Genomic DNA, 15,238 nt, shown 5'->3' with positions numbered 1-15,238 from the left:
CTTCCTTCCTTCCTTCCTTCCTTCCTTCCTTCCTTCCTTCCTTCCTTCTCTTTTCTTTCTTGAGACAGGGCCTCATTATTCAAGACCTTTGGCTGGTCTTGAATCTCTATGTATAGACCAGGGTGACCTTGAACTCTCAGAGACCCTCCTACCTTTCTGCCTCCTGAGTACTGTGCCCCACACTTGACTCACAAGTGTTTTTTGGAGCACCTACTGTGTACCAGATCTTATGCTGGATTCTAACAAACTGCAGTGATCAATAGCAGAAGGAGGTATGTTTAACAAGTACCCATGTTACTTGGTACATGGGAACATGGGGGTGGGCAGGAAGCAAGGTGTAGGACTTACTTAGGGTGGCCCTGACTGGTGAGGCAGAGTTGGCCTGGTGGGTCCCTGAGCTTCTGAAAGTGCTCTTCAGAGCCCTTGGAGAGGATGGCAGAAGCAGGAATTCCCTCCTGGGTGGGAAGCTGTTCCCTTAGCTTATAGATGGTCCCACTGAGGCCTAGTGCAGTGCACGGTACCCAGAAGCCATAGCAGCTTTGTTTTTTGCTTGCTTGTGTGAACTCCCATTCTCAGTCAAGCTTCTGTAGTCTGGCATGGGTTCTGGTTAGAGAAAGGCAGACTCCTTCACTCCCCCTGTTCTCTCATGGGGCTCGGGGTTCTTCTGCACCCACCACAAAGGGGTGATTTTTGTTTCAGCATCGTGGCCTTGAGTTCCATACCAGGATCCAGAGCAATTAGGAGAGCCAGGCCTGGCCCTAGCCACAAATCAGCTGGATTGATCTAGCTCCCATGGGGTCCTGAACGAATGCCCTCTTCCCCTGCTCCCCTCTGGCCTGCCTGGAGACGTCACCTGGCAGCTCTGGGAGGGCAGAATGGTTACCATTTCAGGAGGTCACTAGCAAGTCACAGTGTGTGATTTTCATAGTTCCAGGGTGGCTTTGTCCTCCAGTTCTTCGCCACTGCACGTGGTGAGATTGGTTCTATTAAGGTTGTGTGGCTCGGAGGACTGTCACTGTTAACTACTTAATGGAAACCATTTTTTTTTTTTTTCCTTTTCAGCAAGAACATTTGGATGGCTGCTCTCCTTCATGTCCCCTCCCCTCCTTTCCTCCACCCCACCTGCCCTGTTGCTTTCCACGCCTACTGCACCCTATCTCAAGTGAGCTTTTTTTTGTTTGTTTGTTTGTTTGTTTGCTTTTTTTCGAGACAGGGTTTCTCCGTGTAGCCCTGGCTGTCCTGGAACTCACTTGTGCAGGTGTGCTGGGGGCAGAGAAAGCTGCTATGTCCCCGTGTCTTTGTGGGACAGACTCCAGCTGAGTTGAGGGAGAGTGCTTTCCCCTTATTTATAGACAGTCGGCAAGAGCAAAGTGCTTGTGATTGGATGTCGGCTTTTTCACAGTACAGAGCTGCAGCTTGGTTCTCTGGGCGCTTGTAGCGCCTCAAACCGTGGCTAGGATCTAGTAGGCATTCAGTAAATGTTGGTGGAGTGCAGATATGAAGTTTTTGGCCTGATAAGGTTGTTCCTGGGAGGAACCTTACTGCTGACCAGGGCTTGGTTGGCATATACTGGAGTGACGCCAGCAAGAGCTCATAGCCTGACCAGGCCAGGATATCATCCTTGTGTTCAGAATTAGGATACACGCTCAGCAGTGGGAGTAATCCTGATTACAGTGTCCAAAGAAAGGACATTGGCATACTGCTCAGCTGCCCTCCTCATCTAAGCAGGGCCTCACTGAGCAGATGGGCCTGGGTGTGAGAGCCCCTGACTGGCCCTGAGGACCATCCATGGCAGAGACTCCCTGCTGAGCTTTAGGGCTAATCCAGTCTTCCAAAGTCTTTTCTCCTCCCAACCCGTAGAGTCTCTCTGTGTAGCCCTCACAGTCCTGTAGACCACGCTGGCCTTGAACTTAGATATCTGCCTGCCTTCCACATAATGGAATTAAAGGCATGCACCACCAAGCCTTTAATTAAACTTAATTTAAACTTAATGTTCACGAGATTTGGGGCCAGCAAGATGTTTTAATGGGTAAGAGCATGTGCAACCAGGCCTGACGACCTCGGTTTGATCTCTGGAGCCCAGGTGGCAGAAAGAAGGAGAGAAGACTCCTCTAAATTGTCATGTGATCTCCACATATGTGCTGCGGCTTGCATAGTAAGTAGTACATGGACACACACAAAATTTAAAATTAACTAATTAAAATTTTTAAATTTCCAGAGATTGTTACATAAAAATAAAGACTTCATCCTTTAAGGACCAAAAAAAAAAAAAAAAAAGCTAATGAGGGAGGTTGCACTGAGCAACACTTTCCACAGGGTGATGACGATCTCTGGAAGCCAGGGAGGGCTATTCTCCTGTACCCCACTGACCTTCCAGGAGTACCCTGTGTGTATAGTTTGTGATACTAGATATATGCGTCACTTGGTGTCCGAGTGACTTGGTTTTTACCCCAGTCTGAGCTACACGGTTTTCTGTATAATTAGTCCAATGGTGACATCTCTTTTAATGGGCTACAGATCACAAGATAATGCTGCTTTGGTTTGGTTTGTTTTCTTCTTGTCAACTTGACACAACTGGGTTTATCTGGGAAGAGAAGCTTGAGTTGATAAGACCAGCCTGTAGACACGTCTGTGGGCCATTTTCTTCATTAATGATTTGATGTGGAAGGGCCCAGCACCCTGTGGGTGGTGCCATCCCTGGGCAGATGGCTTCGGGCTGTGTAAGAAAGCAAGCTAAGGGCTGGAGAGATGGCTCAGCGGTTTAGAGCACTGAATGCTCTTCCAGAGGTCCTGAGTTCAATCCCTAGCAACCACATGGTGGCTCGCAACCATCTGTAATGGGATCCGATGCCCTCTTCTGGTGTGTCTGAAGATAGCTACAGTGTACTTATGAGTAATAATAAATAAATCTTTAAAAAAGAAAGAAAGAAAGCTAAGCCAGACAGTAAGTAGCACTCCTTCATGGCTTCTGCATCAGCTCCTGCCTTGAGTTTCTTCCCTGGCTCTCCTCACCGATGGACTGTGACACTTGAGTGTCAGCCTTTGTTCCCCCAAGTTACCTTTGGTTGTGGTGCCTAATTGCTGCCACAGACATCGAGCTGGGGCACAAGACGGAAGACGCGGAGGGAGGAGGAAACCTTGGCTACAACATGGTTAGCCATTTTTGCAAGTTCCAGAATATCTCATGGATGAGGATATGTTCTCTGGAAATTTCTGGTCATTTTCAGGGTCAGCTGGGGTGCTGGGTTGAACCAGTTTCTCATGGACAGCCGAGACAGTGCATCTAACAAGGTTCATATAGTACACCCTAACCCTGACTGATCTGACTTCCATCCATGAATCCACTGACCCTGACTGAGGGCCACAGTCCCTTCCTTCCTGAAGAGGCAAAACATGGGCAGTGAGTTGTGTGTCAAAATATTTGCCAAAAGCCCTGCTGTCAAACACACCTTAGATTGACTATTAAGCCCTAGTTTGCACTGGAAATATTGTAAATATACAGATGAATAATGGCTAGCTACCTCAGAACTGGGTGCACAAACAATTGCGCTAATTGGGATGGAGGCTCTTGGTCCTGTTTGGCCTGTCCCTGTGTCTCAGGTCCTTGCAGCTCCACCAGTGCAGGCTGGGTCAAAAAACGTCCTCTTTGCAGGCAGGGCCCAGGCAGATATGGATGGAACTAAGCCCCAGCACCTAAGTTCTGAAAGTGCTTCTTGCCTTGTGGACTTACTGGAAGAAGCACACAGGCCATTAGAGTGGGGGTATAGATTTGTTACTTAGGAAAATGTTGCCTCCAATAAACAAGGCCATGGCCCGTTTCCCCCTCAGCCACAGTAGGGGCAAGGACAAGAAAGGTGAAGTGTGTGAGGTAGATGTATCGGTGCTTCCCCCCCCCCCCCCAGTCAGACTCAAGTCACGTGGCAAGCTTGTTTAGGGAGGAGGGCATTTGGAACTGGCTCAGTCACTCAAATCTGCTTTCTGGGCTAAGTGAGGTTTACTGGGGGGCAGTGTTGGTTCTACGTGGGTATTTTTGTGCCTTGATCTTCGCGTCCTTCTTCATCCTTGGTAACACCCCAAGCCTCACTTGCTGTATGATGCCTTTAGCTCCTGCCTGGGCTATCACGTGGTGTGTGTTAGGTTTGACTCACAGCAGCGATAAGCCAGGAGCCACGAACATGGTTTTCTCACATCGTACAGAGGAGGTACCAGGCTTCCTATTTATCACCTCGTTACAACAATTAAAGATTTAAATGAGCTTCAAGGACAGAACTATGACCTGTCCAAAGTTCCCACTCGCTAAGTGGTGGGGTGTGGATTCGAACTGAGGCAAGATAAGATGGCTCTCTCCTCTCTTCCCTTTCCAAGAGTCCTGAACCATTAGATGCATTGTTATTTAAATGACTGCTGATGTCCAGTGATGTCTTCCATCGGGTGGTGCCTGGTGTCTTGATGTTTCCCAGCTAGTGGGCTCTCAGCCCTTGGATGTCCCTGGAACTCAGCACTGGGTGGTCCTGCTGTCCTGAGAAGTGGAGAGCACAGGCTCACATCCAGGTCTGGTTGTGAGAAGAGATGAGAAGAGAGACCTAGTTGACTGCCTGGGTGACTGCTGACTTGAGCCCTCTCCTTATTCCTAGGCCCCCTTGCCCCTCCTCCCCACTCCCCTTAGAACTCCACTAGGTGCATGTACTTATTAGTGGGTGGGGCTAAGCTGGTCTCACATCCTACTGTCCATTTAGCAAGTGTTGCTCTCTGCTTGCTGTGGCAGGAACAGATGCTGTAGGTCCCACTCAGGGCCTTGTGGGTGCAACAGGAACTAGAGGTTCAGGCGGGGGACACTTCTGAAGTCATATGTAGCAGGGGTTGCCTAAAGTTGACTGTGTAACCCATATTTCCACTCCACTTTCCCTTCTGCTAGTCACCCGCTCACTCATTTGCCCACATGTTTAATAAGTGTCTTTTTTTTTTTTTTTGGTGCCAGGCTAACTGTGGGCTTTGAGACCACCAAGATAAACAGGACTAGGAAGTACACTTAACTTGTAGCAAACATGTATATTATGCCTGGCACAAACCGGACACTCAGGAGACATTTGTGAGGAAAGGATGAGTGAACGAAGGTGTGTGAATTGCTGGCACTGATACATTCTCTCCAGCTCTGTCACTGGGATATTACAGTCTCCTACCTTTATTACACAGTGCTCATCCCCACAGTCCCAAGGACAGGCCTTCTCCATGGCTCTTTATTTCTTTTTTCTTTTATTTTCGCTTCTTTAAAGATTTATTTATCTATTTAATGTATATATGAGTACACTATAGCTGTAGAGATGGTTGTGAGCTTTCATGTGGTTGTTGGGAATTGAATTTAGGACCTCTGCTCGCTCCCATCAACCCTGCTAGGCCCAGTCAGCCCCACTTACTATGGTAGCCCCGCTTGCTTGGTCCCTGCTTGCTCCGGCCCAAAGATTTATTTATTATTATAAATAAGTACACTGTAGCTGTCTTCAGATACACCAGAAGAGGGCGTCAAATATCATTACAGGTGGTTGTGAGCCACCACATGGCTGCTGGGATTTGAACTCAGGACCTTCGGAAGAGCAGTCGTTGCTCTTAGCCCCTGAGCCATCTCTCCAGCCCCTTCTCCATGGTCCTTGAAGGTTCTCAGGGTACTCAGGGCTCTGTACCTGCAAGCTGATTCTGCAGTTTCTTCTGGGGAGAGAAGAGGCCCCCATCTGGGGACAGTGCATAGGCCAGGACCAGGACAGAGGGGCTTCAGTCACTGGTGATTCCTGCTGAGTCTGTCTCAGCCGCCCTCCTGGCTGAGGAGCCCAGCAGCCCCAGGTCAGGAGCCTAGGAGGTCTCCCAGACCCGCAGTGCCAGACTTTCCCCTGCTGTCTCTCAGCACTGGGCAAGCACAGCTGTTTCCCATCCGGCCCTTCCTCAGGTATCACCCCCTCCCTCCCACAGACACTCCTTTAATGTCCTGTGCGGTGGCTAGGTGGGGAATCTGGACTCCAGAGCTATCTTTTCCGGGTGATCCTAATGTAGTTTGCTTCTCTGTCTGAAACTTGGGGTTGCCATGGTATCTAGGCATCAAGTTACCATGTCAAGGGAACCTTGGGGAGGATTCCAAGATTGCCCCTGCTAGGGAGGCTGGGCCACCTTCCTCTACCTTTGACAAACTGTTGCATTCTCCTTGCCACTTCTTGGGCTGTGTGGTGTTTCCTTCAGACTGGGGTTCTCCCTCACACAGTCAACCTGAGGAGGATTGTGGCTTGGTGGGTTAAAAGAACTACCTTCCTACTGAGAAGCAGGGTGTGTCATGGCCTCTGTTACCAGAGACCTCCAGTCCACATCTTTGGGCTCATGGGTTGTGTTTCATAGGGTGGAGTGGCTTGGTGGGGTGTGTGCAGGAAGCCAGTGTTCAGTGTGACAGGGTAGGCTGGATGCTTTGAGATCAGCAATGATGACGTCTTTGAGTGGTCCCACTTAATACCGTCTGCTAAACAGTGCTGTGACGTCTGTTCTCCTTACATCCCAACTCTTGTAGCTAGAGACTTGCTTCTCTGAAACTGATTCGTTTTCCCTCATGCACAGCACTTACTGAGTGCCCATCATGTGCTGTTTGCATCAAAGGCTGGGGGATGGTACCAAGCAGAAATAGCCGCAGCCACAGCCAAAGCCACGCCCGCAGACGTGCCAAGCCACGCCCACACCCACACCTAGTGGCTGATGGGCAAGCTCTGCCCAGGTACTACAGCTTGTCCAGGTACCCATGCTCAGCACTTGAGAGTGACTGACAATTGTCATTTCTCCCTATTCTGTGCACTTATTGGGCTTTGGTGGCAGTTTCCTTGAGTGGCAGCTGTGTGGCGGCCAGAACTACAGCTGTCTATCAGGGTTGGAAGTCTGAACTGGCATATTCCCATGACTGGTGGTTGGTGCTGGGAGTTAAGCGTAAGCTGTGCTAACCTTGGGCTTCTCACAGTCTGGCAGCTTCGTTCCCAGTGGGAGTATCCCAGGAGACCTACTGCGAAGCTCCAAGCTCTTCCTCCTTAGCCTCAGAGTCTCGGCGCATCAATTCCGTTGCGTTCTCTTGGTCAGGGGCTGGCCAAGGTTGCCAGCCCGAGCGGGGCTGTGGAGGGGAAGTAGGTCCTTCTTGATGGGTGCCGGGTCAAGGACTTATTGCAGAGGGGCAGGTGGAATGAGAACTATTTTGGTGTCTCTAGAAAATGCAGACTGCCACAGTGAGAAGAGAGAGAAAGAACAAACTGGTCGACATGAGCAGCTTTTGTACCAAGTGCTCTCAGCAAGGAGCAGGGTGGCAGGGGGCCTGGGTCTGTGCAGGGAGTTTATGTTAGGTGCGTGAGAGGAAAGGACATCTTGGCTGCTAAGGAGCAGGAAGTATTAGGTCACGGAACTTTCAAGGCCCATGTGGCCATTCAGGCCCTCCAGATGGCTTTGGTGGTGGAACACAGTCCCCCACACTTGGATGGTGGTTTTCTTGTCTCTGCTGTGGGTGGACAGTGTGGTGGCCTCACCCCTTCCCTTCTGGCCTTGACTAACCCTGTTTCCATTACTTAGAATGGGGACATGGTGGCGACTGCTCGTAGCACTCCCCAGTTGGCTCTGCGTGGAAAGTGCCGGGCATCCTACAAAGCTTCAGCTAATGCCAGCTTCTGTCTTGATGGCTTCCTGGGCAAAACCCGAGAAAGCGTCAACCTGTGAGTTATCTGTGCTGGATCGTGAGGCCTGGGATGTAGAGGCAGGTGTCAGTTTGGATTGGGAAGGAGGTGTTTTATGCCTCATTTGGTTTCCCGTCCCATGTCCCACGTCCCATGTGGCCACAAGGGAGTAGCACCACGCAAAGTCCTTGTAGCTTGTGTTTCCCCTGTTCAAGGCTTCAGCTGCTCTTGATGGCATCTGGGAGAAGTGGAGTGGCTGGGAGGGGAAGGAACTGGTTAACAGCTTTGTTCCCAAGCCCAGAGGCCTTGACAGAGGACAAACCAACAGGCTGCCTTTTCCCAGCTCGCTGAGCGCTGGGTCTGATCTCTGGGTAGCCGGAGGGCCCTGTAGGTCTGCTGTGGTGGAAGCCAGGAGGCCCCGGTGCCAGAAACAGGGGTGGCACTTAATAGGGATTTGAATATGCCTGGATCTCTACCTCGTGTGCTTGTTCCAGCCATGTGCAGTCTCAGAGTGGAGACCAGGAGGCTGTTTGGGACAGGCAGGACAATCCCTGACCACTTGAACTAGGTCCGAGGAGTAAGGAAAGTCAGTCATCTGACCCTAGGGGTCTGTTGTGCAGCTGACCTTGGTGGACCTAGGACAGAGGAAAAGCCAGAGATTGCTCCAGGGAGGATGTTGACTCCAGAGAACTGACGTATCAACAGGTTCTCCCTTTCTTGTATAGCTTGGGGTGACTCTGAGGAGCCTCTCTTTTCTTCTCATTAAAAAAAAAGAAAAGAAAAGAAAAGAAAAGAAAAGAAAAGAAAAGAAAAGAAAAAAGAAAAGAAAAGATGGGCTGGAGAGACGGCTCAGCAGTAAAGAGCACTGGCTGCTCTTCCACAAGTCCTGAGTTCAATTCCCAGCAGCCACATGGTGGCTCACAACCATCTGTAATGGGAGATGATGCCCTCTTCTGGTATGCAGGTGTACATGCAGATGGAGCACTCAAATTCATAAAACTAATAAACAAATCTTTCAAAAGAAACAAACAAGAAGCAAAAAGACTTTTCATTCTTTTTTTCCCGTCTCCTAAAATTCTAGTGCTGCTGAATAGGAAAGTAGGGTTCTTTCTTCCTCTTCTTCCTCCTCCTCCTCCTCCTCTTCCCCCTCTCTCCCTCTTTCCTTCCCTTCTTTTGTTGTTGGTGTTGGCTTTTGAGACAGAGTCTGTGGAGCCCTGGCTGTCCTGGAACTCACTTTGTAGAACAGGCTGGCCTCGAACTCAGAAACCTGCCCGTCTCTGCCTCCTGAGTGCACCACCACCTCCTTTCTTGGAAGGAGCCTCTAGGAGTCTGTCCCGCCCAGGGTCAGAGGGTCTGTTGTTGTTGCAGAGTCTTTGGGTGCTGGGTCTCAGGGAAAGCCTTCTTCTCAGAGCTTGGGCTGCCTGGCAGTCTTCCCTCAGCTTTCCTTTACTTGTAGGTCAGGCTGGAAGTTTTCCACCCTGGGAGGCTGGATCTGTGAGGTCTGGGCGGGCCTTCATCTACTCCGAGCTGGCTTCTGCTTCTGCCCCTTTGCCTCTTTCTTTCTTTTGCCCCCTTTTGCACAGCCACCCTGTCTTCCCATTAGCAGCCAGACATAGAGGAGGTGACAGTTTCTTAAGACAGCTTTATACTCTTGGACGCCTTTATGGGCTTTTTGCCTTATAAAAACTGAGGGTTGACATTCTGATTTATGTACTCCCGAGTCAACAGGATGTATCAGATTTAAAGAGATCAAATGCAGTATAGTGTTTGTGGTTCCAATTGTGGATTTGCTGGACTATTACAGCTAAAATTGCCAAGTAAATATGGCAAAAAAAAAAAAAAAAAAAAAAAAACAAGGGGGTAATTTAAATATGTCTATTAAACTGTGTGTTAAGTAAGGCAACAAAGGCTTGGAGTGGAGTGTAACTTACTATCTAGAGAGTTGGCAGAGCAGATAATGCTGGAATTATGGCTCTTTTAAATCCTCTACAGAAGGTTTTCTTTGTTTTTGTTTTTAAATTAAGGAAAGGGAGAGTGAACTGGAGTTTCAGAGAGCGGCGCTTGCCTGTGTACGTACGCTGTGTGATGATGATGATTTCAGGGACTCTGAATGCTATGTTTTATTTCTTCACTTTCTGTTTCTCACATCGCCATTGCTGCTGTGGGTCAGATTCCCTGAGATAAATATGCTTTTAATGGGATTTCTGTATTGCCGGGAGTTGGCTTGTTCTGGTAATAAAAGAACCTAAAAATTGTACATCCCTTAATTGGTAAGAAGAGAGATGTTTTGATGGGCCACAAATGGAAGCATTGATTTTTTACTGCCTCTGCCGCGCGTCCTCCGCTCTCTCCTGCCTTGGAAGGCGGCAGCTGGCTCTCCAATGAGCTGATTTGTGTTCCCAGGTTCTTGATGCTGGGGGTTTGGAAATGTGTGTTCTTTGCAGACAGGAGAAATAGAGCCCTTATAACATCATCTGTTTCTAAATTGAAATATTTATGGGTCTGTGCTTTTGCACCTCAAATTGAATGGGTTCTTAGCTTCGGGTCTCTCTGATGCTTTGGTGACTGACCCTGGGGAATGTAAAGGTTGTCTGCTAAGCATTTTTTTTTTTTTTTTTGGTTACAGTTATGTGTGTGCAGGCATACATGCACATACACATGCATGCAGTTGTTGTGTGCATATATTTGCATAAATACATTTATACATGGCAGAGGCCTTTTGCGGTGACTTAGGTCAGCGCTGCTAGTTTCTGGCCTGTGTTTTAAGACAGTTGTGTATAGAAAGGGACAGCATACACTTTGGTTTTTCCAACCTAAGGTTCTCTGTATTAAGCAGGCATGCTTAATCAAACCAGCGAGCTTTATGAGGGTTACTAACGTGTAGTATGTTTACCGTGTTATTTTTTTCTTTCTGTGTGTTGTTCTGTTAATTGCTAAGACTGAGACTAGTCTGTGTCCCCACGATGTGTGGGGGTGTCAGGAAATGGAGGGTGCTGCCATGTTACCCCCCTTCTGGATATGGGGAGGCCCTACTTTGAAATGGGACTCACAGAGCTGTCCCTCTCTGTGAGATGCTGCCGCACATGACCTGAGTTCCTTTATCATGCTCTGGGGTGTGAGGCTGTGAAATGGGGCTGTGCACTCAGAGTTGTGGGTTTGCTGAGCACATGCATGCAGGGTTTCGCCTCCACAGGCTCACTGCCTAGGGTTAAGTCCAGAGCAGTTGTTAATCTTACAGAAACCGCTATCATTGTCCAAGCCTGGCGTTTACTGTCTAGGAGGCTCCCTGGTCACCAGGAATGGCTGGATCTGGTCAGGCTTTTGGTTGTCTTTGCTTTCTTTTGTTGAGTCAGGGCTTCTGCCCAGACCTTGTATTCATTAGGTAGCTCTGTTTGGCCTTGACCTGGGAATTTTTCTAACGCTGAGATTGCTGGCATGTGCCACCATGGCTACTTCCATTCAAATTTGGGATTTAACCATCCTGGGCCTGTCAACTTCATGCCCTTTCTTTTTGTTTCCAGAGACAGGGCATTTTCAGGGACCTGGGAGACGGGTTGTGTGGAGGGCTACTGTGGCTGAGAGGTTCCCGTTCTAAACTGCAGGAGGACTTCAGGGGAAACTGGGTGGGCTAGGTGCAGCTGTGGGGGCTACAGAGAGATATGCCGTAGAACTGGATTTTTTTCGGAAACAAATGCTAAAGCCTTCTCACTTCCTTGATGGGTCATAACCCCCAGCAGCCATGCATAGAGGGAAGATGACAGGAAGTCCTCCTAGAAGATTTGCGCCACGAATTAAAGAATCTAGTTGAGAATTACTGCACCACATGCTACAACCCCCTTCCCCCCAATATATTAATATGCTGAGAGGTGTCGAGAATAATGGACCCCAGGAGGTAGAGTAATTAAATGTATCGTAATAAATACTGGGTGATTCTTTTAAACCCCTTTCCTGAGACCCCGTCGGCTGATGTGGACTGTATTCTTCCTGTTGGCAGGAGGCCTGGAAGGAGAGCCAGAGTGTGATCGGAAAACCAGCCGTGCGCTGGAAGACAGGAACAGCGTGACAAGTCAAGAGGAGAGAAACGAGGACGATGAAGACGTGGAAGATGAGTCAATTTACACCTGCGATCACTGTCAGCAGGACTTCGAGTCTCTGGCAGACCTGACGGACCACCGGGCCCACCGCTGTCCTGGAGGTAATGCTAAATAGCGCCGGGATTCTGACAGGTGGTTACACGGATAATTGGACATAGCAACAGCTTGAAGCCTCAAGTGAGATTAAAGAATTAATAATGTAATTTTACAGTTAATGTCATTTTATTGTGGTGTCTTGGGTACCCTGTATCCTCTTTTAAATAAAATTAAAAATAAAAGCCACAGCTTCCTGGCAGGCAGAAATTAGGCAGAGGTACCCTGTCCCTGCCTTACCCTACTCCACAGTATATGGGCTGTGAGAGGGTGAGCCCGTACCCCAGATTTATAGCAAGCCTTTTGGAAACCTAGCAATTAAGAGGTTGTTAGTGCAAAGTTAAGCAGCTTAAGTGTGGAAAGCCATGCTAAGCAGTGAGCTGCGAGGATGGGCTTGTGGAGGGATGGGGGCATATCAGATCAAGGCTAACCCGTGCAATGAAGACCCAGGTCTGCCTCTGGGCTTGGTGCACCCCTCACGAGTAAGGGAAGTGTGCTAGAGGTAATGGCAGTTCTATTCTGAAGGCATCCAACACTTTGGAGGGTGAGCTAGGGCATGGTGTCATGAGGAGTCACTTATAGCTCAGCAGAGTCCATGTTCTCTCTCTCTCTGGTGGGTGGGCGTGGCTGGGAACATGCGCTGGGGTGTGTCAGCCACACCACAGGGGCACATGCGTTTCTGGGCTCTTTTCATAACCCCTGCATTTCATCATGGTCATCAGTCAAATCCTTTGGATGCTAGTTTTGGGAAAAGGGCCTCTAGATCTCAGGTCCGTTTTCTAACGCCCTGGAGACTGTCACCCACTTGGGGTCACATTTACTGATAGGAAGCAGCTTGAAACTCAAACCCCTTGCTCACCCTGTCCTGAAAGGCCCTTAGGTATGGTTAGGCCTCTGCTGAGAAGCATCCCTCATCTCAGCAGATCCCCGGGAAGGGACCCTATCCATCACGTACATCTCTTCCCTTTAGCTCTCAGCATCAATTTGAATCTCAGGTCCAGCTACCACGCTCTTAACAATGCTAGTGTTTCTGTGTGGAGAAGAAATCGCGAGACTCTGGAACGGAGGCAGGGAGAGGCAGGTACCGGAGCTGAGCTCTACGTACAAATAGGAGTCAGCAGCTAACTGCTTCAACTGGTGGCCTCCAGCAGGCTGAACTCTGCAGCCGTCTGTTTGTGGGGTGCCCAGCATTGGTATTGATGTCCATGGTGCCTACCATAGCCCTGCCTACTTCCTAACAGGACCCCACTAACGACCTCCATTGGGATGTGATATGTGATATCTAGGAACACCCCCAAAACCTGGAGCATTGGAAGGGAGTTAGAGTGTGAGTAGTGACCTTGCTTAATAGCATCCTGGGGAAATTCATTATCACCCCGGCTGAGCGCTTTCCTAACGGGGCTGACACACGTGCAGTACTCTCCCTAGGACTAGTAGGATCTCAGAAACGAACCACTAGAAATTGTTTGGGCCTTACCCCCTCAAACCCTCCCCTACCTGGGGTGTGCCACACACTCCAGTTGCTTGCTGCATTGCAGGCTGTCGTATGTGGAACGTGTAGCCTTTCATTCTGAGGTACGCTGATGTTCTGGCCAGTTCACTGACTATTCGCTTTACCAGCTTGGTTCCACGCATTGATTGGGCTTTAGCATAAAGATGTCATGGGGAACTTGGTTCTGCTTTTGTATTAAAAATGCTATTAAAAATGCAATTGCTGTAGCCGGGTGTTGGTAGCACACGCCTTTGATCCCAGCACTTGGGAGGCAGAGGCAGGCAGAACTCTGAGTTGGAGGCCAGCCTGGTCCACAGAGCGAGTTCCAGGACAGCCAGGGCTACCCAGAGAAACCCTATCTCAAAATCACAAAACCAACGACCAATAAACAAACAAGATGCAGTAGTAGCTCAGTTTCCCTGGCTGGGCTCACCATTGATCAGCTGATAGGCCTCACCAGCCCTCCTCCCTACTGGATTCTGTGCAGAAGGTGATGCTAGTGTGTCTACTCTGGGGAAAGACATCCCAGAGAGGCGGCCCATACTAGTGAGTTTGGCAGCTACAGGGCTCTGCTGAGTGATGATCCTGTCAAAAAGGTAGTCTTATGCTCAGTCTTATCTGAAACAACAATAACAACAACCACAACAACCCTCCGTGTCTAGTTGATTTTCCCGCTTGGCACTTAGCACTGAGCACACACATGTCAAGTGTAGGGATTTCTCCCCACCAGCAGCCAGCCTGCTGAGCAGTGGACTCCAGTCTAATCCAGCCGTGACACTGCCTGTTTAGAGACAGCCATGGACGCTCTGGATCAAGGGCTCAGTTCTGGCACGGGTCTTCCACTTTTGATAGGAAATCACAAGCTTTGGCTGTGCCCTGCGTTTCTAAACAAGAAGCTAAACTGGGGTCCTGTACTCCCTTACACTGGATTTGAACAGTTTGCCAAAGTGGCTCAGAGAACTCGAGGAAACACTTCCTGTAAATACCAGCTTGCTCTAAAAGCTGTTCTGGAGAATGTGGACAGAGCTGTGGAGTGAGGTGTAGGGAAGGAGCCCGCCCAGAGCTTCCTGCCCTTTGCCCGTTACCCTCCTAACTACCTGTGCACATCTTTACCAAACTCTTGAGCTCTGGTCTCCTGGGGTTTCATGGTGGTTCATTGTCTCATCAACTTGCTTAGGTTATTGGCCATTGGCCATTGACTGGTGTTCTCTCTAGCCCCTTCCTTCCTAGAGGGAGGGAGGGAAGGAACACAGCACATTCAGAGGCTGTTGGATGCAAAGCTCTTCCTGATGTTGAGAATTTAGGGGCCAAGGGCAATACCACATGTCTTTCCTGCTGTCCACTGTCTCCCCCCACCCCCCCAACCCCCGAATGTAGAAGTCAGTGCTGCTGGGATGTGGAGAAAGGGGAGCCCATCTATGAAGCTGGCATGGCATGGCAGGAGTGGAGGCTTTCATGGCTACCTTCGTGGGAAGTGGAAGTGGTTTTTAAAGTCACATATGCGTGGTGGGGCATGGTGTCACACGCCTTTAATCCTAGCACTCGGAGGCAGAGGCAGATGGATCTTTGTGAGTTCCAACCCAGCCTGGTCTACAAAGCAAGTCTAGGACAGCCAGGACTCTATTATACCCTGTCTTGAAAAATGAAAAAAAAAAAAAGTGTGTATGTGTGTGCATGCGCATATGTGCATGAGAAGGCCAGTGCTCAACCTGGGTTGTCATTTCTCATCTGCCTCTTTTTTTTTTTTTTTTTTTTTTTTTTATTGTCAGGGTTTTTCACTGTCATCTGATTTTCGCTGTTTAAGCTATGGTAGCTTGATGGCCAACAAGTGCGGCAGATCCACCTGCCTCTTCCTTCTAAGCTCTGGGATCACAAGCATA

At 49.2% G+C, this 15,238-nt stretch overlaps 1 protein-coding gene across 3 annotated transcripts in view; it reads left to right on the top strand.

Annotated features, from left to right (window-relative positions):
* Znf423 (zinc finger protein 423) overlaps positions 1–15,238 on the top strand; it is a 301,081-nt gene that overhangs the window by 87,143 nt on the left and 198,700 nt on the right. For all 3 annotated transcript variants that reach the window (XM_021220031.1, XM_029532533.1, XM_029532534.1), the window contains one exon: positions 11,674–11,874. In XM_021220031.1, coding sequence (XP_021075690.1) covers positions 11,674–11,874 — 201 coding nt within the window. The remainder of the gene's footprint in view (positions 1–11,673; positions 11,875–15,238) is intronic.

The sequence above is a fragment of the Mus pahari genome, chromosome 20, assembly GCF_900095145.1.
Source record: "Mus pahari chromosome 20, PAHARI_EIJ_v1.1, whole genome shotgun sequence".
Taxonomy (NCBI): domain Eukaryota; kingdom Metazoa; phylum Chordata; class Mammalia; order Rodentia; family Muridae; genus Mus; species Mus pahari.
The sequence above is the reverse complement of the archived record's forward strand: the minus strand, read 5'-3'. Positions and strand labels throughout refer to the sequence as shown.